The sequence below is a fragment of the Propithecus coquereli genome, unplaced genomic scaffold (genome assembly GCF_000956105.1).
Source record: "Propithecus coquereli isolate 6110/MARCELLA unplaced genomic scaffold, Pcoq_1.0 Scaffold14, whole genome shotgun sequence".
Lineage (NCBI taxonomy): Eukaryota > Metazoa > Chordata > Mammalia > Primates > Indriidae > Propithecus > Propithecus coquereli.
The window spans coordinates 13,052,231-13,075,883 of NW_012138302.1; the positions used below are offsets into that span (position 1 = coordinate 13,052,231).

A 23,653-nucleotide genomic window follows, 5' to 3' on the forward strand; every position below is an offset into this window, starting at 1 on the left:
CAGCTGAAAGTCTGTACACACTAACTCCCCATTCCCCTTCCCCTCAGCCCTTGGCAACCACCATTCTACTTTCTATCTCTATGAGTTTGACTACTCTAGATACCTCATATAAGTGGAATCATATAATATTTATCTTTCTGTGGCTGGCTTATTTCACTTAGCATATCTTCAAGGTTCTTCCATGTTATAGCATGTGTCAGCAATAGCTTTTTTAAAAAGGATGAGTAATATACGATTGTATGTATATACCACATTTTGTTTGTACATTCGTCCGTTTTCATGGACACTTGAGTTGCCTCCACTTTTTGACTATTGTGAATAAAGCAGCTGTGAACATGAGTGTACAAATATCTATTAAAGTCCCGTCTTTTAGTCCTTTTGGATATATATGCAGAAATGGAATTGCTCAATCATGTGGTAATTCTATATTTAATTTTCTGAGAAACCACCATACTGTTATTTACTGTGGCTGCAGTTTTCCACTTCCACCAGCAATGTACAAAGGTTGCAATTTCCCCAAATCCTTGTCAACACTTAATATTTTCTATATTTTTGATAATAGCCATCCTAATAGATGGGAAGTTTCTTTGTCCAGTTTTAATATCAGGGTAATACTTGCCTTATAAAATAAGTTGAGAAATGTTCCTTGCTTTTCTGTTTTTTTGGAAAAGTGTGAAGGATTGATGTTAGTTATTCTCTGAATGTTTGGTAGAATTCATCAGTGATGCCATCTGGTCCTAGGCTTTTCTTTGTGGAAAGTTTTTGATTACGAGCCATTCTTTATTTGTTGTAGGTCTTCAGATTTTCTATTTGTTCTTGAGTCAGTTTTGGTGGTTTATGTTTTTCTAGGTATTTGTCTGTTTCATGTAGGTTATCTAATTTGTCGGCATAGTAATTTTTTTTGTTTGTTTGTTTGTCTTTGAGACAGGGTCTTACTCTGTTGCCCAAGCTAGAGTGCAGTGGTGTCATGATAGCTCACTGCAACCTCAGACTCCTAGGCTCGAGCGATCTTCCTGCTTTAGTAGCTAGGACTACAATCGTGCAACACCACACCTGACCTGCAATTGTTGCTAGTATACCTTATAATCATTTTTATTTCTTTAAGGTCAATAGTGATGTTTTCTCTTTCATTCCTTATTATTAAATTATTAAACTTGAGTCTTCTCTCTTTTTCCCTTGGTCAGTCTAGCTAAGGATTTGTCTCTCATTTACAGTTCAATATTTCCTTCTAATCTCTGCTTTCGCTGCATCCCATAAGTTTTGTTATGTTATATTTTAATTTTCATTCACCTCAATGTATTTTCTAATTTCCCTTGTGATTTCTTCTTTGACCCATTGGTGATGTGGGAATGTGTTGTTTAATTTTTACCTATTTTTAAATTTCCAAAATTTTCTTCTGCTGATGATTTCTAATTTCATTCCATTGTAGTCAGACAATATACTTTGTATGATTTTTAATCTTTTCAAATTTGTTGAGGTTTATTTTACAACTTAACATATGTTCTACATGGAGAATATTCCATGTGTACTTGAGAAGAATCTATATTCTATTGTAATTAGGTGGAGTGTTCTATGAAAGTATGTTGAGTCTAATTGTTTTATAGTACTGTTTGAGTCTTCTATTTCCTTGTTGTTTTGCCTTCTGTCTGTTATTGAAAGTGAGGTATTGAAGTCTCCAATATTATTGTTGAGTTGTATATTTTTCTTTTCAATTCTGTCAGTTTTTACTTTCTGTATTTTTGGTCTCTGTTGTTAGATGCATATATGTTTATAATTGTTATGTCTTCCTGATGGGTTAAACCTTTGTTATTAAAAAACAGCCTTCCTTGTCTCTAGTAACAAATTGTAACAAAGTGTGAATACTACTACAGCCACTCCAGTTCCCTTATGTTTGCGTAGTTTATCTTTTTACATCCTTTTGTTTCAGCCTCTTTGTAATTTGAATCTAAAGAGTGTCTATCATAGACAGCATATAGTTGTATCATATTTTAAAAAATCCACTCTGCCAACCTCTACCTTTTTGATTGGAGTGTTTAATCCATTTCCATTTAATATAATTACTAGTAAGGCAGGATTTACATCTGTCACTTTGCTATTTGTTTTCCATATATTTCTTATGTCTTTCTGTTCCTCTGATTCTCCATTATTCCTGTCTTGTTGTCTAAAAAGAGACAGGATATCACTCTGTCGCCCAGTCTAGAGTGCAGTGGATGATCATAGCTCACTGTAACCTTGAACTCCTGAGCTCAAGTGATCTTCCCACCTCAGCCTCCCTAGTAGCTAAGACTACAGGCACATGCCCCCATGCCTAGTTGATTTTTGTTTTTTATAGAAGGGTCTTGCTGTGTCGCCCAGGCTGGTCTTGAACTCCTGGCCTCAAACAATCCTCCCTCCTAAAGTTCTGGGATTACAGCACTTGGCCCACTCCTATCTTTTATATTAAATATGTATTTTTCTGGTGTATCATTTTAATTCCCTTTCTTTCACTATAAATACACACACACACACACACACACACACACACACACACACACATATAGTTTGAGTTATTTTATTAGTGGTTGTCCTGGAAATCACAGTTAACATCTTAATTATAGAGAAGTTGCAAAAATAGTACAAAGAATTTTTATATAACCTTTATTCAGGTTCTTCAAATGTTGACATTTTATCATATTTGCTTTACTTTTCTCTCTTTGTATGTATGTATATAGATAAGAAGACATATAATGTGTACGTGTATAAAATGTGTGTTTTGTTCTTGCACTGTTTGAGAATAAACTACAGACCATGATGCCCTTTTATCCTTATATGCTTCAGTGTATATTTCCTAAAAATAAGAATATTCTCTTAACATAACTTAGGATGGTTATCAAAATCAGAAAATTAACATTCATCCAGTACTAAAATTCTTTGATGCTAAAAAGTAAAATAAAACAAATATTAATGAAAATTTCTGTTTCAAGATTCGGTCCAGGATCCCATGTTGCATTTGGTTGCCCTCTCTGTCTAGTCTTCATGTCTTTTAAGACTTCGAGATTTTTTAAGAATAGGGGTAGATATTTTTTAGTATACATTTTGGGTTCTCTCATGGTTAGATTCAGGTTATACTTTTCTGCCAAGAGTACCGCAGAAGTGATAATTGTGCCCTTCACAGTACATCGTATCAGGAGGCAAGTGCTGTTTGTCTCATTACTGAAAAGGATCCTCCTTCCCCAGGCGCTTAGGGAAGCCGCTAGGTACATGTGATGATTTCCTATGTGATTCATTCTGTTAACGCCTATGGACATTAATGATAGATATTCCATAGTAATGACATATCCCCATTTCAGAATCAGCCAACCGATTGTGTGTTGGGGCAGAGGCTTATGTGCCTTAATTCTGTTTTGACCCTAGGTTAATAAATTTAAGTATTTAATCTTCTAAGGCTGCCATAAAATACCACAGACTGGATGGCTTAAACTACAGAAATTTATTTTCTCACAGTTGAGGCTAGAAGTCCAAGATCAAGATGTCATTAGGGTTGGTTTGTGGTGAGGATTCTCTTCCTGATTTGCAGATGGCCACCTTCTCTGTTTGTCCTCACATGGACTTTCCTCTGCGCACTCACTGAGAGAGAGATCTCTGATGTCTCTTCCCCTTCTTATAAAGACACCAGCGTTATTGGATTAGGGCCCCGCCCTTATGACCTCGTTGGACCTTAATTATCTGCTTAAAGGCCTATTTCCAAATATAGTCACATTGAGAGTTTGGGCTAGAAGGAGGCCCAATTTAGTCCAACACTGATGCTGATAAAAGTGTTTTTTTTCTTTCCCCAAGGAGGCTCTTAGTTTTTATAGCTATTAGGTACATTTGATAATTTTATATGTGATTTGATCTGTTAACTATAGAAATTAATGATAAGATATTCCATAGTAATGACATATACCCACAGAATCGGCTAAGTGAATTTTTTATGTCTTAATTCTACTTTAATTCCAGTTTAATACATTTAAGCATTTAACAAGTGTGCAGTTTTAAGACTATCCTAAATTTTCTATTCTTTGGTTCTATCAGGTTCCTTTAAGTATAAAACTGGCTTATTTATATTACTTATGAATTAATTGTATTTCTGAAAAGTGTTATACTTTAAAAACTGAAATTTTCCCGTACATTATCATTCTAAACCTACTTAATTCACCACTCTCACCCTTCACACCTTCCCCCTAACTTACATTGTCTAATACACCTAATAATTACCTTCCTGTTTTTGTTTTATTTTCATCCCAGTTTAGTTATGAACCTGGAAAAAAATGTTTTGGATTCCTTTTGGTATCATTGATATAGGTTTGAAATTAGTTTTCTTCTGTATGCTTTTATCATTTCTGTTTTATATTTATGTTTTTTTCCTTTATTGAGGTTAAAGGTGGTTTTTTTAATGGAATGATTTTATCATTTTATTTTATAATGATTGGATTATATAGTGGATTGTGAAAATATTTAGGTTTCAGGGTTAGGTGCAGTGGCTGAATCCTGTAATCCCAGCCCTTTGGGAGACTGAAGGGAGAGGATCACTTGAGCCCAGGAGTTCAAAGTTACAGTGAGCTATGATCACACCACTGCACCCAAGCCTGGGCAACAGAGTAAAACTCTGTCTCTAAAAAAGTAAAAGAAAGAAAGAAAATATTTAGGTTTTCCAAAAAACTAGTAGGTGTTAGGCAATTTGGAGTTCAGTTTGCTTTATTACAAATTAGCATGGTGAGAACTGAGGGAAAGTCTGGCAGTTATCCCATTATTAATTGAAACTTTGCATAGATTATTTTTCCATTTAACAGTATTTACTAGATACCAACTTTGTGTTAGGGACCAGGTTCTGGAAATACAGAGTTGGTCAAAAGTGGACAGTGTCCATGCCCTGATGGAGCTTGGTCTAGTGGAGGACAAACATAAAATAAGTCACAAGTAAATACAAAATTATATCTGTGAATAGTGCTATAAAGGAGAGGTTCAGGATGGTAAGAGTATATAATAATACATAATAACTAGAGGAATTTGACCTAGTTTAGAAGTTCTAGAAAGGCTTCCCTGAAAGAATTAAGGATGTATAGGAGTTAAGTAGGTTAAAGAGGGCAGAAAGATGAGTTCAGGAATAGTGGCATAAAACGACCATTTATTATGCTCATCGATTCTGTGGGGAAAGGATTCAGACAGCAGTTTATCTGTGCTCCATGATGTCTAGGGCCTCAGCCGGAAGACTAAGGCTGGGAATGACCTGATGGCCAGAGGCTGGACTCATCTGAAGCCACCTTCACTGGCCTTCAGGTACTGGCTGTCCACTGAGACCTTAGTGAGACTGTTGGGCAGTACACCTGCATGTGACCTCTCCATTTAGTGTGAGTTCCCTCATGACATGGTGTTTGGGTTCCAGGAGTGAGTGTCCCGAGAGGACAAGCCAGGAAGAAGCTGTATTGCCTTTCCTGACCGAGGCTTGAACATCACGCAGGGTCTCTTCTGCTCTATTCTGTTCATTGGGCAGGTACACACACAGTCCTACTCTGGTTCAGAGACACGAGGAGTAAATGCCACCTTTTGATGGAGAGTGGCCAGGTTCTGGAAGAGCATGTAGGATCAGAAATATTGCTATGGCCTTTTGGGAACATATTCTGATACAGGGATCATTGTGCTTGTCAAGAAGCTAAATCCCAGAGAAACCATTGGAGTGCAGAAAGCTGGAGAGGAAGAATTAGGGGATAGGCCCTTTAAGGCCTTCTAGAACATTTAAAAAATGATTTGGATTATCTTAAGAACAAAGGCAAGCCATGAAAGTTTTTAGACTTTGCATCAGATTTGTGCCTTATAAAGATCAGAGTGGAAAGCAAATGTGTGTATGAGGTAGAGGGAGACCAGTTTGGAAGCTGGCGAAATAATCTAGGCATAAGCCACGGCAGCTTGGGCTAGGAGGTGGCTGTGGAGATGGATGGAAGTGGAGGGATTTGAGAGAAATTTAGGAGGTCTGATCCCCAGGTGTTGGGGGCGGGGATGGGAGAGCAGTGTGTTAAGAATGATTCCCTGGTTTCTGGCGGTGCTACCAGATGTATCTGGTGCCATTCACTGGGATTGGGGAACACGAGAAGTGGACCAGGGTTGAGGGGGAAGGATCATGAATTTGGTTGGGGCACACATTTAATGAGAGAAGATGTCAAGTAGGCAGTTGCATTTGTGTGTCTGAAGCTCAGAGGAAAGGTCTAAGCTGGCAATAGAAATTTATGAATCATCTGCAGATAGGAGGTAATTGAGAGTTGGAGTGTGGATGAGGTCACCCAGGGAGATAGACTGGAATGAGAAGAGAGGGCCTAGCACTGAGGTTTGAGAGCTCAAATATTGATGCCTGGGAGGGGAGGGTGTACCAGACACACTAGGAACAGCCAGACCCGTGGGAGGAGAAAGGGAGTGTGCTATCCTGGGAAGCAGGGGGAAGAATCTAGCATTTCAAAAGGAGAGAGTGAGCAGAAGGTCAGATAGTCCTGAGAAGTAAGATAAGGACTGAAACACGTCATTGGATTTAATGATACAGAATTCAATGGTGACCTTAACCATAGTCACTTTGGGGAGTAGGGACTCTGGAATCCAGATTGGGGTGGTGTCAGGATTGAGTCAGTGTGAGAAAGAAATGGCAAATAGAGGTACCTCTTTGAAGAAATTTATTCTCTCAGTGAGAAAAGAGAGGTGAGGACAGGATGGCTGTCAGTGAAGGCAGGTTTGATATTTTACTATGAGAAATGGAGTTCATTTTTGAAGAAAGAGATGACGGTCACCTTCTGAGAGGGTAAGAATGCCAGAATGATAAAAGATGAGAATATTTGAGGTACTCTTGGTGAAAGATGTGATTATGAGAAAGAAAGGTGGGATCCACACTAGTGGTATTAATGCAATCATTGGTTAAGCATTTGCTCTGTTAAATTCTAAATTTTTACAGTAGTCACTAATTAGCTTATTTGCTTTTTATCTTAATCCCTTTTTTGTCAGAAGAATGATGAAAATGGAAACTGCTCTGGGGAAGGAATTGAATTCCCTACAACAAATTTGTACGAACTGGAAAGCCGTGTTTTAACGGATCATTGGTCCATCCCTTATAAGCGAGAAGAATCACTAGGCAAATGCCTGTTGGCCTCTACCTACCTAGCAAGACTTGGTAAGTTTCCAGACCGCAGGACACCTGAGGACATTTTTTTCATAGGAGGCCTGAGTTTGATCTTAGCTCTTATTGCCTGGCTGTGTGGTCTTGGACAGACTGTTTATTCTCTTAGTCTTTGTTTATCCCCTGTAGAATAAAAGCTTTGAACTAAATCAACCATTTTCTTCTAGCTTCAAGAGAGTGTAAGATTATTTAAAATACAGTGGAAATCTTTATAGAAATTGAAATTAACTTCCCAAAGAAGCTTGGAGCACTTTAAATTAAGGCTCAGTTCAGCAGCTATTCTTTTTAAGAAAAGAAATGTTTATTTAACAAACTTTTGTGCTTATTATTGTAAGTGCCTGGCACTGTCTTTGGTGCTTTACAAATATTAAGCTAATAGAGTAATAAAATATCACTAGGTTGGAAGAATGGATGTCAATATAAGGAAACATCTACACTAAAAATCTATAAAAGAGAAAATTTATTTTTCATATTGAATTCAGTTATAAAATAAAATGAATAGGGCCACTGTTTTGTGGAGTTTTTTTCCTTAATAAAAGTGTGCTTAGTTAACAGACCATGATTAAATATGAGACACATCAAAAGGAAATATTTTGACTTGGATTCGATTTAATCCTGATAGGCTCTTATGGTGCATTTATGACTGGCTTCTCAACAGCAGCATTTATTGAGCACCTGTAGGAAGGATCTGTGTACTATGCCAGACAGTAGATCTAAAAAATAGAAACTGTGTTCAACAGTATTCCCAATGATGAACAAAATCCATTATCGAGTTTAAGACGGAAATGCATTTCTTCCAAGGAGTGATTTTATATTAGATTCATTCATTCACTTAGCAAGTATTTATCACTTACTGTGTGAATTGTGCCAGACACAATTCTGTATATTTTATTACACAGATTTTATCAGTTTGTTTTAGGGGAGAAGAGTGATTTTGGCATTTATTGAAATATTTGTGTTTTTATAGAACTGTTTAGAAAAACAATAATGGCTAGTAAGTAGCTCCTGTTGGTGTTTTACTAGCTATTTAATCAGACCCTTGAAGTTACTCTGACATGAAAACATAAGTTCAACCATTTCAGTTCTAATTAGTATTTATTTAGTCTAATACTGTGATTCTCAGTCTATTCCCTCATCAGAAGGTATATAGTCTACTTTTAATAACCCTTTAAGAATCAAGGTTTTTATGGTAGATAGTTCCATGTGTATTTAGTATGAATTTAGAATGGTATGTATGATTTCTGCAAACTGCCTAAGATCTAAATAAGGTATGTTCTTTCGTTTATTTTACTAAGGTCTTTCTGAATCTGATGAGAATTGTAAAAGATTTATGGATAGGTGTATGCCTGAAGCATTTAAAAAGGTAAGAAAAATGTGCTAATCCGATGTTTTTTGGTGGGGGTGAAGTAGATAAGCTTTTTGTTTCAGTTTTAGTTTTTTTATGTGTAAGACCAGTTTATGAATCTTGTTCAGCTGAGGAATCCTCTAATATGAAAAAAAAGTAGCTCTGAATTTGGGGCTTATAAATGATTTACTACGTTAATTGTTTGCATGCATCTTTGGTCAAATATAACTTTTACTTCCTACTATTTAATTGCTAAGAATAGGTTAAGGCTTAATTATACTAGGAAATTGCACACTTTAGTAAAGAAAGAATTGTGGCACTTAGATAGTATAGTATTTATTTATCAAAATATGAGCCTCTTTATACTTACTATTTTACTGAGGCAGAAGCAGACATTTTAAGCTACTGAAAGTTAGATTAGATTAGATGAGAAGAGAAGCGATGTTCTTACTGGCAAAATGGTATGCATATGGCAGCATCTCCTGTCAGAGCCAGAATGATACGCTCCCATTCTGATCACATCTCTTAGAAAGCAGTTTTTCTTAACAATGGGAATAGGAGATCACTGAAATTGTGTTTCTGAAAGCGGACTGACTCAGCACGATTCCCTTTTCACCACATGAGTCTTCAGTCCTCACAAGAGCAGGGACTGTGTCTGTCGTGGACACTACTGTCTTCCCCAGCATATAACCAAGTGCCTATCTCGTAGAAAGAGCTCAGTAAATGTTGAATGAATGAATGAGTCTCCTGCTGTCTTAACTTCTGGATTTTGACACCCATTTTTGTCCTATATGCAAGTAAGTCACTAGAACTATAAATGGGTAAAGTTTATATTTATCTTAAAACCCAGTGAAACAAACTCTTCATTTGCAAACAGTTATTCCCAGCTGCATTTTGGTAGACAGAATCTCCTTTGATTCAAGGCTTAAAAGCTAACAAAATTAATTTTAGAAACAAAAGTTTTCTTTCTTTTTTCAGAAAAAGAGAGAAATCTTTTTAAATTGTCATTTGGGCAGAGATTATATGAAATCAAGATTTATCTTCATTTTAGATTAATTCATCTACCAATTTGTAGTTTAAAATAATTTTAAACTTTTAAGAATTCTTTTAAGAATTATAGTAGCTTTTTAAAAAATAGCAAAATTTTTATAATGTAACATACTGTGACATATAATATATGCACAAATTTACAGAGAAGGAAAATACAAGTTTATTCAGAGTCATGGAAAAGGACTTATTAGTCTAGGGAAAGGACCTTTAGGTTTAGGAGCTCCGGACCCAGAAAGCCCTGTATCAAATAAGTTCACCACCAAGTTGCGTATTTCGAGGATAATACTTTAACTCTGTGCAGAGATGCTTCAGAGAACTGTTTTATCTTATGCCCTCATAATAAATGGTCACATGGCTGGTTGGTTGGTTGGTTGGTTGGTTGGTTGGTTGGTTGGTTTTTTTTTTGTAAAACTGTGAGCTCAAAGGTACCCTGTGTTATGTTATTCAATTTTGTTAATGTAAAAATGTTAAATTCTCCTACAGTTTAGAGCTATTAAAAAGATTCTCCTCACCATCAATTAAGCATACTTTCTTTTATTAAATCAGAAGAGCTACAGAATTCTATGTGCCTTTAGGCTTGGCTGCCAGAACACTCAGTAGGATTTGACATAATTGGTACTACTTTCCTCGCTGTGTTTCCTGGGACAAGGACCGTCGTCCCCTCCCCTCTTCCCCAGGCTTTTCTCACAAGCTGCCCTCTACCATTTTCTTAGAAGTAAGGGTATGAATAATAAGTGATTGCGTGAATAAGGTGCACAAAAGGAGCTTTGTTGTCATTTCTGCATTCTTCACCTTTCACCTTCAGGCCAGCCTTGTATTCTTTCTTAGTATGTTCAGGCAGGGAGAATAATTTAGGTTTGTCCATAGTATATGGTTGTGTTTAAACCAGCTGCGCATCTCCCCCACAAGGTATCGCCTGTCTTTCCCCATCTCAGAATTCTAGACGGTAGACAGAATTACGTTTTCAAAGTGAAAAATGAACAAATGAGAATGGCACCAGAGGAAGTGGTGCTTAATCCACATATATTTTTATTTTGCAGTCATACGAAGCTTCTTAAATGTTGATTTCTGTTTTGCTTTGTTATTTAATTTTTAAGTATAGGAGAAATATGTAGTCAGGCAAAAAAATTCTTGTAAAAAATGGTAACTCATTGGTTTATATAAAATCAGTCTTATGATTTTTGCTCATTTGAGCAAATAGTGCCACTAATTGGTACTTAGAAAATCTGGAACTGAGTCTTTTCTCTGCAGCCATTGCAGTTTGGGCTCCTTCAGACTGCTCTTTTTAAGAGGTTTTCAGTGTGGCCAAGAAAAAAATTTTGATTGCATGGTATTTTCCCTCTGGAGGGAAATCTTAACAAAAACATGAAACCACCATACAAATTTAAGTGAAATCTTTTGATTTCTCATTGCCTGTTCTGACAGTTGTTCCTAAATTAGACTTCCCCAAGGACTACAAGGCTGAGGATCAGGGAAATCCAGTTTCTCCACTCTTGAATGAATCTAAGAAGCTATTTGATTATAAGATGTACCACTACTTTATATTTGATGTTTATATTTAAGAAAAATAGCTGCTAAGTAAACAGTGTTGCAATGTCTTTTCACTGAGAGCTATTTTAGATTTTCTTAAACATTTAACAAATTAAGTATTACTTTTGCACTTACTAAAAAGGAAAATATAAGCAAAGTAAATTGGTAAGATGTTTCTAAAATTTTTTTACATTCAGAACCCTGCCGTCATCTGGTCAACAGGTGGAAAGATGCCATTCTATTTCTGAGATGTTAAAAAATGTGAAAAGAATATGTATATTAGAATCCATGAAATATAACATCCATTTCTCAGGTTCTTAAAATATTGATTAATAAGGATAGGCAACCATCAAGATATATTAATAATGCCTTATCATTTATAAAATGCTTTCACGTTTATTCTGTCTTTTGATCCTCATAACATCTGTGTGAAGTGGGAAGGAATTATGCCTCTTTAGAGATGAAAGAACTGAGCCTCTGAGAACTCAGGTAAATTTGTCCAAGGCCACACAGCTAGAAAACAGTAGTAACCAGGAATTGATCTCGGGTTTTTACCTGTTCTACACCACTTGACCTCCCCTAGTAATAATGACAAGTAGAGGAGCAAATAAAAATTTTCTTTTGAAGAAACTGCTTTAATGCAAGAAAATTAAAATTCAAAAGCAAAACTCTGTGTTGACTTTGAAATAAATGAACAAGTAGATGGACTGCAGTTATGGGTTTTTTAACAGCAAGTCATCTGCATAAAAAAAGTATTTTGGTCATAATCTTTTGATTATTTGAGATTGACCTGATAAACCATAAATTTATTTTCTTTTTTCAAGTTAGACTCTAGTCTGCCCTTTATGTTTTTGTAGCTCCTGACATCAAGTGCTGTTCACAAGTGGGGTACTGAAATTCATGAAGGAATCTACAACATGTTGATGCTGTTAATAGAACTGGTTGCAGAGAGAATAAAACAAGATCCAATTCCCATTGGGCTCCTGGGCGTGCTTACAATGGTATAGTATCTCTAAAATGAAGTGTTCTGTGTTTCGATTTTGTTGAAAATAAATACTTGTTATTCTCTGACTCCTAGTTAATAATTTGTGATAATGGTTTTATCATTAAAGATAATAACTTAGCTGTTAGGGTCCTTCATTTTTATTTTTAAAAGCAGAGCAACCATCATGTGTTTTACTTTGGAAGAAGTACCTTTCTATAATAATGTTAATGTATTTTACAGCTTGTAAAATGATTAAATGCCTTTCTCTTATCTCTTTCCAATTTTTTGTATCTTAAATATTTTCGTATGGAGTGTTCATGTGGTTAGATTTCTGACCTTTTCCCCCAACAGGCAATAGAAGCTACATGAAGGAGAGACCCTCCTGCTTTCCCGTCCTACTTCTGTCTTCACTGTCTCTGTGGCCCAGCTCTACCTGTGGCTGCCCTAGCACATCTGGAGCATTGATATCACTTTGCCTTGAGTCAGACCTCTCATCCTGTTACCTCCTACTCTTCTCTCACAGCAAACATTGAACAGGACAGGAGAGCACCACGTTAGTCCCTTGCTCCTCTGCACTAGCTACAGCGTGTGCTGTTTGTTGGTGTTCTTGAACGATTCCATTAACGAAGGAGTCCAAGGCTATATTTTTATCTTCTTTTCTAGTGCTAATATGTGTTGCTATAGAAATAGATAATAATGTTTCTCTGTTCTCTTTGAATCTAGGCTTTCAATCCTGATAATGAATACCATTTTAAAAACAGAATGAAAGTGTCTCAAAGGAATTGGGCAGAAGTGTTTGGAGAGGGAAATATGTTTGCTATTTCACCTGTATCTACTTTCCAAAAGGTAAACATAGTATAGTTTTGTTTCATCTTTTTTAGAGAAATGTATTGGAAAAGATATTCTGTGCTATAAAAATGACAATTTACTCAAAAGGAGTAAAACAATCTGTGGAAAATGACAAATATCCCATATGGCTCATAAAATTGCTTAAAATTTTTTCAGACATTGCAGATTTTTCCCATAGCTGTTAACCAGTATCATGAAGAATTTTATAGATTTGAAATGATATCTAGTGAAATGAGAAATGACTTTAGTGCCCCATATATTGGATTATCAGAACTGCAGTTTGATTGGTGTCCCAGTTTCGTAGAGATATTTGAGAGACTAGAGCATTTGAAATGACTTAAGATGACTAATTGTACCTAGAAAAAAATAATCTAGTACTTAGTCTCCTATATAATTTTCTTTTAGACTCCCTAAGCATTAAAATTTTTGCTTTTTCAGGCCCAGAACCAATATTTTTATTTTATATTCAGAGTTTTACAGTATGTCTGTAACATTTTGCCCACAAGGAGTACATAAGCTGAACAATCATTTACTTCAAACACTGGCTTTTCAGAAATAATTGAAAGAAGACAAATTAAGTGGAAAGAAAATTTGTCCATTGCTTTCATAGAAACAGAGATTTAGGTCAACAATCATTTATTTAACATTTACTATGTGTCTGGCATTATTCCAGGTTTATGAGATATACATAAACTGTCCTTGTCTTTAATATAAAAAGTAATAAGATGTGATTCCTAGCTTAATGATATAGTGGAGAAAATATGAAAACAAAAAATTACAGCATAATAAACATTAGGTGTGATTATAATATGTACTATGCATAGAATTCAGAGGAGGCAGGGATATTGCCACCCTGGTGGGTCAGGCAGTATTCCAGAGAACGGGTAAGAGCTGAGTGGAAATGCCAGTATATATGTTCTTTGGAATTTAATCCCCACAACAACTCTTCTAGTTGGGTACTATTTTTACCCCCATTTCATAGACGAGAAGCTGAGACAGATGGAAGTTAAGTACTTGCCAAGTCCACATACCTAGTTACAGGAAGAAGCCATGCAGTCCAGCCATGGAGTCCACATTCTATAATAACCATACACAGTACTACTTCCCAAAATGTTAAAGTCTTCTCTTTCAGTTTGTTGAGAGGATTAAATGACAAATATATGTACAAACACTGAACATGGTGGTTCACTATAGTAAATATGCAGCAGATAGTCATTCTTTTCCCTTCAGTTTACATGTGCAACAACTGAGACCCAGAAAGGTTGATCTTTGGGTTTCCTCTCGTTACCGCAGAGGGGTTCTCTCTCTCACCAAGGCTCTAGATCCCCTCTCCTCTTGCCTACTCAAGCATATCATTCCTTAGGTTTTATATTCTTTCTTTGGTATCCTCAATTTTTTCCCTACTCTCGGATCATTACCTTTGTATACAATGTGCTCTGGTATTTCACCTCTTTAAATATTAGATAAACTTTTAATATCATATACCTCTCTAGCTTCAGCATGGTCCTCTGCTCCCCTTGATAGCCATACCTTTTGAAAAATTCCATGTCCTCTCTCCCAGTTATTCTTTTAGTGATTACTCTAATATTTTAACTTACTAAATAAAACCTAAATTTCATTAATATCTTTATCCTCCTCTGAGCAATATATAAAGGCCTTAGAATGTTTCACCTGATCACTCCCCTCCTGACTTATTATCTCTCTGTCTTTATTGTGCATTGTCTTAATCTCCTATGTTTCTCTACTCCATAAAGTAGGTAAGTGCATCGTATAAAGTGTGCTTTTAGTAAAGGCCCATTATTGGTGGTTAAGTCTTTGTTTTGGATGGCCTGAACTTAACTCTATTTACCATTCCTTATAGAATACATACTTCCACTGGGTTTGAAACTCTAGATTAACAACTATTTCCCATCAGAATATTGAAGATATCATTTCACTGTCTTCTGGTTTGGGTACTGCTTTTGAGAAGTTGGCTGTTGGTCTGACTGTTCTTCCTTCATTAGAGATGTCTGTCTTCCCTCCACGCCTGTATCTTTTTTCTCTTTGGTGTCTGTCAGTTTGACTCTCATGCAATTAACCAGGGTATTCTTTTTATTTACTTTGCTTCAGATTCGTTGGGCTTCTGAATCTAAGAATTAATGTCATGCATCAATTCTGGAAATTTCTCAACCATTATCTTTTTCAATATTGTCCCTTCCCCATTAGTGTCTCTTTCTGGAACTTTGGATACATGTTGGACTTCTCATTCTGTCCTCCATGTCCCTTAACCCCTTTTGTATTTTTTCCTATTTTCCATCTTGTCTCCTTATGCTGCGTTGTGATAACTTTTTCCAGATCTAATGTACAGTTTACTATTTTTTTCTATTTGTATCTAATCTGCTGTTTAACCTATTCATTTGAGCCTTTAATTTCATTACTGAATTTTTCATTTATATAAATTGTTTGCTTCTTTTTCGACGCTGTTTAGTCATTTTTTTTTTTATTGTCTCATGTTCTTGACTCATATTTTCAATCCCTGGTTTGTTTAATGCTAATTTATATTCTGTGTCTGATATCTACAGGTCTGATTCTGTTGGCTTTTACTCGTTTTGTATGTGTGTATGTGTATAGAAATGTATTTATACTTATTTGTTGTTTTTCTTCGTATTCATGTTTCTTAGAATTTAATCTAGGGGGATTTCTTGAGGCCTAAGTTGAAAACTTTTTCCTCTGAAAAGGATTTACTTTTACTTCTTCCAGTGCCTGGAAGCACTAAAATCTGGGACCACTGTGGAATAAACTCTCAGTTTAAGGTTTTTCAGACCATAAAGTCAGTGTAAATTTGAGCAGGAAAGCCATATGAAGGCAATTCTGTGGTTACAAATTCTTGAAGAATTTTTTTCTCACCTCCGTCCAGTACCCAAATCAAAGTAGGCAGGCTTCCTTATTTTCCCTTTCTGTGGGTAAATTTATTTCAGGTCACCTTACGCTGAGGATGTAGCCTTTTGGGTTCCAGCTTTATATGACAGTCTTTTTGAGTTTCCCTGTCTCACCTTGGCTTTATGTCCTTTTTCTCCTGCAAATGGAAGCTTGAGGTCACCAGGATTCCTCAGGTGCCTGTGAAGTGAAAGCTGGCTTCAAAATGTGTCTACCTCACAAGATTCCTTCTTTCTCTTTGTTTTAAACTTCTGAATGCTTTGTTGCCCACTTAGCTGTATTTTGTTATACAAAATTATTTTTTAATGTTTTTATCCAGTGGTTTTAGTTATTTTCAGCTGGAAAGCTGTTGAGGGTAACTACACCGAAGTCCCCATTAACTCTTCAGAGCCCTCCATTCTGCCTTCTTTTTCCACCATCCCACTCTCGTTAGGGCACCGGTACCTTCTGTGTTTCCAGAGTGGAAGGAAATGTCTCTTGACCCCATTGGCAGCACTGGTCATACAGTTGCTCCCTCTGTGGAACCGTTTCCTCCTTGGCTTTTAGGACACCACAGTGCTTTGCATTTCTGCCATGTTTCCTCTGCTGACTCCTTCGCCTCTATGCAGTTTTGACCCAAGGCTTTCCTCTCTTTATTCACTACACTTACTCTAGGAAATATCTTCCATTCTCATGGACTTAAATGTCATCTTTATACTGATGGCCCTCCAACTTACATCTCTGTGGCACAGACCTCTTCTCTGAGCACCCCAGATTTGAAGAGTCAACTGTCTCCCCTTGGTTGCCACACAGAGTTCTCAAACTTAGTGTGCCTAAAATGAAACTTCATTTTGCCTGCAAGCTTTCATTCTTCTCCTTTTTAATAAATAGCATTACCATCTACCTAGGTGCTCAAGCCAAAAGCATAGAAATCAGCCATGATTCATCCCTTTTTCTTATTCCTCATATCTAATCCTCTGATTTAATCTCAGGTCCTCTGATTTAATCTCAAGTATGTCTCCAGTTGACTTCTCTCTCTCTTTTGCTATCACCCTACCCACACACAGCCGTGTCCTATCTAGTCTTCTAACTGGTTGTCTAACTCTCCCATTCATCAATTGTTTCGTTTGTCACAGAACTGCAAGAATGATTTTCTTAAAACATAAACACTGTCTTGCTTAAAACATTTCTGTTGGCCAGGTGTGGTGGCTCACATTTATAATCCCAGTACTTGGGGAGGCTAAGGTGGGAGGATCGCTTGAGGCTAGGAATTGGAGACTAGCCTGGGCAACATAGTAAGATCCCATCTCTACAAAAAATAAAAAAATTAGCCAGACATGGCATGTGCCTGTAGTCCAAGCTACTTGGGAGGCTGAGGTAGGAGGATTGCCTCAACCAGGAGTTCATTTGAGCCAGGGATTCGAGGCTGCAGTGAGCTATGATGACGCCACTGCACTCCAGCCTGGGCAACAGAGCAAGACCATGTCTCAAAAAACAAAGCAAAGAAAAAAAAGCAAAAAACAAATGCGTCTGTTGCTTCGCTTCTAATCAGCATATAAATTTCTGTATGATCTGGCCTTCGCCTCTCTCTGCAGTCTCATCTGTGTCATTCCTGGCTCACCACGTCCTGGCTGGGAGAGTTTTCTCTTGTTTCTTAAACATGGTACACTCTTTTCTCCTTCCCCAAACAGGACTTTTACCATTTCAGCTTCTCTGTAAGGATTGTTCTTTAAATGGCTAAATCCATCTCATCCTTTAGGTTCTAGCTTAAAAACTACCTCTTCAGAGAGGTCTTTCATGACCACCACCACCCCGAGTGAGCTGACTTACTTGTTGACCTGCTAAAATAAGAGCTCTGTGTAAGCAGGTATCACATCTCTTCTTAGTCACTATTCTATATCCTCTAGAACAGTGAATGCTCAGAAAAGGAAAGAATGGAAGAAAAGGAGGAAAAAAGAAAGAAAAGAAACAGCTTGGTTAAGCGCATTAATTAATGATACAGCTGGGACTAACAATTTCTAAAGTAGAACTTTCTTAGAAAATTTAACTCAAGTTACCCTGTACCTTGGAGAGCTTAAACAACTGATCTCAGCTGCCCCAAATTGCATAAATGTTCCACATTGTGGAAATTCCATCACAATATAGACTTATAGACTCCCTAAATTATATACTATTGTCAAAGACTCATATTATGAAAGATTTAGGGGAAAAAACTTTCAAAATGTTTTCAAATTTTGACATTTTTTTCTCTAACTTTTCAGGTAAAAGAAGTATAGGGGTTAATGGGGAAGCTTTTATATTACCATCTCAATTTTGTTTTTTTTTCCCTCATAGGAACCTCATGGATGGGTTGTGGATTTGGTAAATAAGGTATACAACTTTTATTAATGTTGTCATGTCACATAGTCTATTTTCCATTTTCTGATAAGATTTCCCACAGTTTGGTATTTTAAGCAAATGATAGCTACAGACAATCAAAATTTTTTTTAAGGAGATAGGTTTCATAGTTCTTTCCCTTTTTTGTATGTACCATGTATGCAGATGCACATCAGCTTTTGGACTTAGCACATCTCCTGCTGTGTACCACAGGAGTGTTGGAATGATTTCGTGAGGGTTCTCTTGAGACCAATATTATAGAGCACAGTGAGAGAGTAGAATGTTAGCCTTAGTTCCTTGCTTAAATTATTAATATATAGCAATGTAAGATTAATTTGTGCCCTTTTTCTTCTCAGTTTGGAGAATTAGGTGGGTTTGCAGCAATCCAAGCCAAGCTCCATTCAGAAGATATAGAACTTGGGGTAAGTTCAACCACTGTAAGTGCCCAGTGTGGAACTTCACTCTATCTGGGTTGATATACAACCGGGGGATGCAGTCTGGACATAGTAAGTTAAATGTTATATTAAAAATTAATCTTTAGAGGAACATATTTCATGGTTCTGATAGCCAGAGAAATGTTTACTCCTAATTATAACCAAATTTCAATTAGAATGTTTGTGTGGGCTTTTTTGTTTGTTTTTAAGAGACAGGGTCTCCCTCTGTTGCCCAGACTGGAGTACAGTGGCATCGTCATAGTTCACCGTAACCTCCAACTCCTGGGCTCAAGCGATCCTCCTTTCTCAGCCTCCCAAGTAGCTGGCACTACAGGTGCACACCACCAAGACTGGCTAATTTTTAAATTTTTTGTATAGACAGGGTCTTACCGTGTAGCCCAGGCTGGTAGGGATCCTCCCACCGAAGCCTCCCAAAGTGCTGGGATTATAGGTGTGAGCCACCACATCCCGCTGGTGTTTTTTTACCTCACTATTTTTCCTTTGCCTATGGTATATTTCTCTTAATTTGGTGACGGTTACATGAAATTATTTTACTTTTTAAAGACAGTTGCTATATGTGGCAAGTATATATTATTAATATGTACATAATAATTTTATGTCTCAGTTAAATAATTACATAAATTAGAATTTATTTTATAGTAGTAGGCACAAATAAAAATATTTTAGCAAGGTTGTTTAGTAGGCCTTTTGGTGTTAAGAAACTTATAAGTTACAAAGGGCTGTAACTTGGGAACTTAGAATCATTCCTCCTGTGCAGTTTTTATATCTACCTCATTTTCACGTCAACTTAATTTTCTCAAAAAATTTAACCTGTGGTAAGGAGAATAACCTAATCTTTAATTTTTAACACACTGCTGACCTGTTTGTAGCTGAGAGCACTTTATTCTGTTCTCTAGTTAATTAACCATTCCATTAAAAACTATTTATTATGTCCTTGACATGTATAAAACACTGTGCTAACTAATTTGATCTCTGCAGAAAATGATGCGATATAATAATATACCTAAGTGTTGCAAATTGTGCTTACAGTAGCAGCTATTTCTGTGGGACCATGACTCATCGACTCCCATGGTCCCTCTGGGTGAAGGAAATGGCAGAGGGCAAGCAGAGAGACTGATGGGGTGGTAATAGACCGGCCCTTTCTTGCCACTCAGTGTTTATCCTAAAGATCACATGTCTGTCAGATTACTGATACTGATCCGGAAGTCTCTTCTTCTTTCCCTGGAAGTTAATTAGGTTGTTGGACTGTCCTTTTGATCCCTATTGAATAGATTAAATATGTTGTAAATGACTTTATTGACCTGAAAGATAATATGTAATGATTTAAAAAGCAACACAAAAGAAAGACCTCTTTAGATCTAAGGTTTTATCTAACTTAACTTGTTTCTCAATAACTAGTCATTGGGCACTATCAGAAATAAACTTTATTTAAAAAAAATGCTGAAACACTCACTAATTTCCTGCAGAGTCAATTTATTAAACAAAATAAAACAAAAAAAAGAGCAGCTTGAAATTTCTACTCAGATGAAAATTGGCCAAGGACAGATACTTAGGAATCTGGGCTTACCACTCACTGTTATCAGGTGTCCTGAGGATAAAGATTCTTTCAAGATTTTTCCCTTAGGTGGTTGCTGCAGTTGATGTAGAATTGCATTCTTTAGGTTTTATTGAGGAGATGTTAAAACTCAGGCATCAAAGAGATTCCAAAGATTGAGACTCTTTTAGCAAAGTATAATTAAAATTCCTGATAAATGCCGGATTAGAAGACCCGTTAAGAAGGTGACTGTGTCCCAGAATAAATTTAGGCCTTATTATAAGACTTGAGTACAAGTCACATATTTTTGAATTTGAAAACACTGGGAAGAAAATATCAGTCACCATCCAACCAGGTGAAGATACCTGTTCAAAGTAAGAAATGAAAGTTGCCTGTCCTTCCACCCCATCTGACACCCATGCCTACCTCCTAGGTAATGGTTAACAATTTAGTGCCATAGCCTTTTTGACTTTTTCCTAATTTATATAAATCTGTACATGTTCGTTCTCTCTTTCTCTTTCTCTCTTTAAAACTAAATTGTAATCAAGCTCTACCTAGTAGTATATTTTCATTTAACATTATGTCATGGACATCTTTCTACATAAGTTTTTCCATTTCTCTGTGGCCCCTGGAACTGTCTCATCCTCATACTTGAGCTCTGGGTTGTTGCTGGTATAGGTTTTGGTGCTAGGTATTTGCTTTTTGTTTCCTGTTGGGGGAGTGAAGCCAGCTTGCCTCTATGCCACCATTTTGGAATGAGAAGTTACATAACGATTTTTCATTTTTATTGAGAGTATCTCTTGCTATACAGAAGTTTCAAGATTTTATATAATCAAATTCTTCCTTAATGGCTTAAAAGTTTCCTAACTTGCTTAGGGAATGTTCCCGTACCTCACAGTTCTAAAAATGTATTTTTTCATTTGTAAGTTTATATTTTTAGTTTTTAAACTTAGCTCTTGAATTCATTTAGAATTTATTTTAATATGTTGTGTAAGATAGGGATTCAGTTTTATTTTCTTCCAAATAGGTAACCAATTGTTGTAAGATCCTCTATGGAATTATTCACATTTACTGGCTTTGTCATACATCAAAGTCCCATGTGTTATATGGACTTGTTCCTGAACGTCTATTCTAGTCATTCATTCTTTGGTTCATTTTATATTATTGCTCTACTGTTTTAATTATTGGTAGCACTGGTTCTGCCCAGTATCATTCTTTTCTAAATTTTTTTTTAATCCTCTCATAGTTTTACTCTTCTAGATATAGTCTGCCTATCAGATTCCCCTACAGAAAATTCCACTCATGTCATATTTGGAATTGTGTTAAATTTATAGGTCGGAATGTAGAGAATTGACATTTTTATAATACTGGTCTTTTCATTCAGGAACATGGTATCTCCCTATTTATTTGGGCTTTCTTTTATGTAATTTAGTAAAGTTTTATAATTTTCTTCAAATAAGCCTTCTGTGTTTTTTATTTAAAGGCATATTTCATACCCTGCCAACTATTCTTTCCTTCATTTCATCTAGTTCTCCAAAGAAATTTTATTGACATGTTCTGATTTGTATTACATTAAATTTCTATAATAATTTAAATGGGTTGACATCATCATATTAATTCTTCCTATCCAAGAATTTAGTTTGTCTAGTCTTTCCTTCATGACTTGATCAAATCATTATTTAAACATTTCTCTGATATACAAAAAAGGATTTGTTTAATTTTTACAGGAAAAAGTCCTCTCAAATCTGTTTCTAAACTTCACTGTCTTTTTTCCAGGCTGTCTCCGCGTTGGTGCAACCCTTAGGAGTGTGTGCAGAGTACCTGAATTCCTCAGTGGTGCAGGTAGGATTAAACCATTTCACATTACTGCAGAGGGTGATCCAAGACAAGCAAAGAGCGATCATTTTCTTTTCATCAGGTTGTTCAGAGTTGTGCCTAATCCAGAGTAATTTCTTTTTTTCAGATTAATTATCCTTTTAATAAAATACTATCAGAAGATAAACCATCGTTTAATAATTTGAAGTATAGGAGACCTCTAACATTTTAGAAGGTTATTTACCTTTTCAAATTATCATTTTATCAAGTATAATTTTTATTTATTTACTTTTCATTTCCTTATCCCTGTTTGCTTCCTAGGATTGTGTAAAGGTTCAGTGCCATTATGTATTATGGTAGATCAGTGTTGAGCAGTTGGCTAGGCTTACTTACCAGCTCAGTCACTCACTTTTGAGTGACTTAACAGCACATCTTGTCTGATTTCCTGCCTAAAATTCCTGCAGAATTTTAAGTCAACAGGTCATGTGAGTGAGCGTTCAGTTTTCTAATGCTAAAAACTTATTATACTTTCTTGTTTTCTTTTCCATTTCAATTAACAAGTTTTACCAAACAAAATGTCATATTGAAATACCTCTTTATTTTTTTTGTTATGAGTAAGTCTGTGAGACCTATAACTTTTACAGAGCTTTTTAAAAATCATCATCAATGGTTTGAAGGCAGTGTCCTTCTCGAGCAATGTTTTACATGTACTGTGTTCCTTCTTTCTAATGTCAAATTTATGTATGGCCATTTTAATAAGGGAGACAGGATTTTTTTTAGAAGGTTCTAGAAATGTCTGTTTTTAATTGTTAAATGCTTTCTTTCAGTGTCAAGGTAATACTGCTGGATATTTAAGTGAAATAGCACGGTTGTTTATATATTTCTTCATTCTGTATATTAAACTTTGCAGAAACAACTAGTGTTCTTTCAGTTTCTTGAGCATATAAATAAAGCCATTAATTTTGTGGCCGAAACAGCTAAGACATAAAGAAGCTAAATGATTTGGCTTACTGATATTTATTAATAATTTAATGATTGCCTTCTTAATAGTCAGGGCTAGGGATTTTAAATGCATACTCTTTACTTATACATTGCTCATGGAAAGGAATTCAGCATAAATATTCCAGCTGCTAATTAATAGTAAGGTCTTTAGAAATTCTAGATTTTCTGTATATAAGCAGAGTGTACTCTAAAGAGAGTAAGAAGTATATGAATTTCCAACCAAAGCATATATAACTTTAATTTTATCAAACTATCTAAGCTTTAAGTTCATTTAGCAATAAATTCATAGCATAATACATGTTAACTGACATAACAATTGTCCTCATGACTGGCTACTTGTGTGACTTTGGGAGACTTATTTAACCTCTGTGGCTCAGTTTCCTAATCTGTAGAAAGATCATCATAATAATATTAAATACCTATTTCACAGAGTTGTAGTGAGGATGAAACAGGGCCTGGCACATGCTGATAAGAGCACTGTGACTCGCCTCATAACCATAATGGCCCTCAGTCCTTGCTGTGCAGATGGCATAAGTGTAAATGAAGAAAATCTATCTGGGTAATTGCCTGATGTCATTTTAACTCATTGCTAATATATTCTTGGCTTTGATAGCCAAATGTTATTTATCTTATTGTCTCATCA

The 23,653-nt window shown here is 36.0% G+C and overlaps 1 protein-coding gene across 1 annotated transcript in view; it reads left to right on the forward strand.

The window, feature by feature from the left end:
* USP24 (ubiquitin specific peptidase 24) overlaps positions 1-23,653 on the forward strand; it is a 139,723-nt gene that overhangs the window by 24,036 nt on the left and 92,034 nt on the right. The window contains 7 exon segments of the mRNA XM_012639336.1: positions 7,003-7,168; positions 8,470-8,537; positions 11,957-12,100; positions 12,808-12,930; positions 18,163-18,198; positions 18,561-18,626; positions 21,970-22,085. Of these exon segments, the coding sequence (XP_012494790.1) occupies positions 7,003-7,168; positions 8,470-8,537; positions 11,957-12,100; positions 12,808-12,930; positions 18,163-18,198; positions 18,561-18,626; positions 21,970-22,085 (719 nt within the window).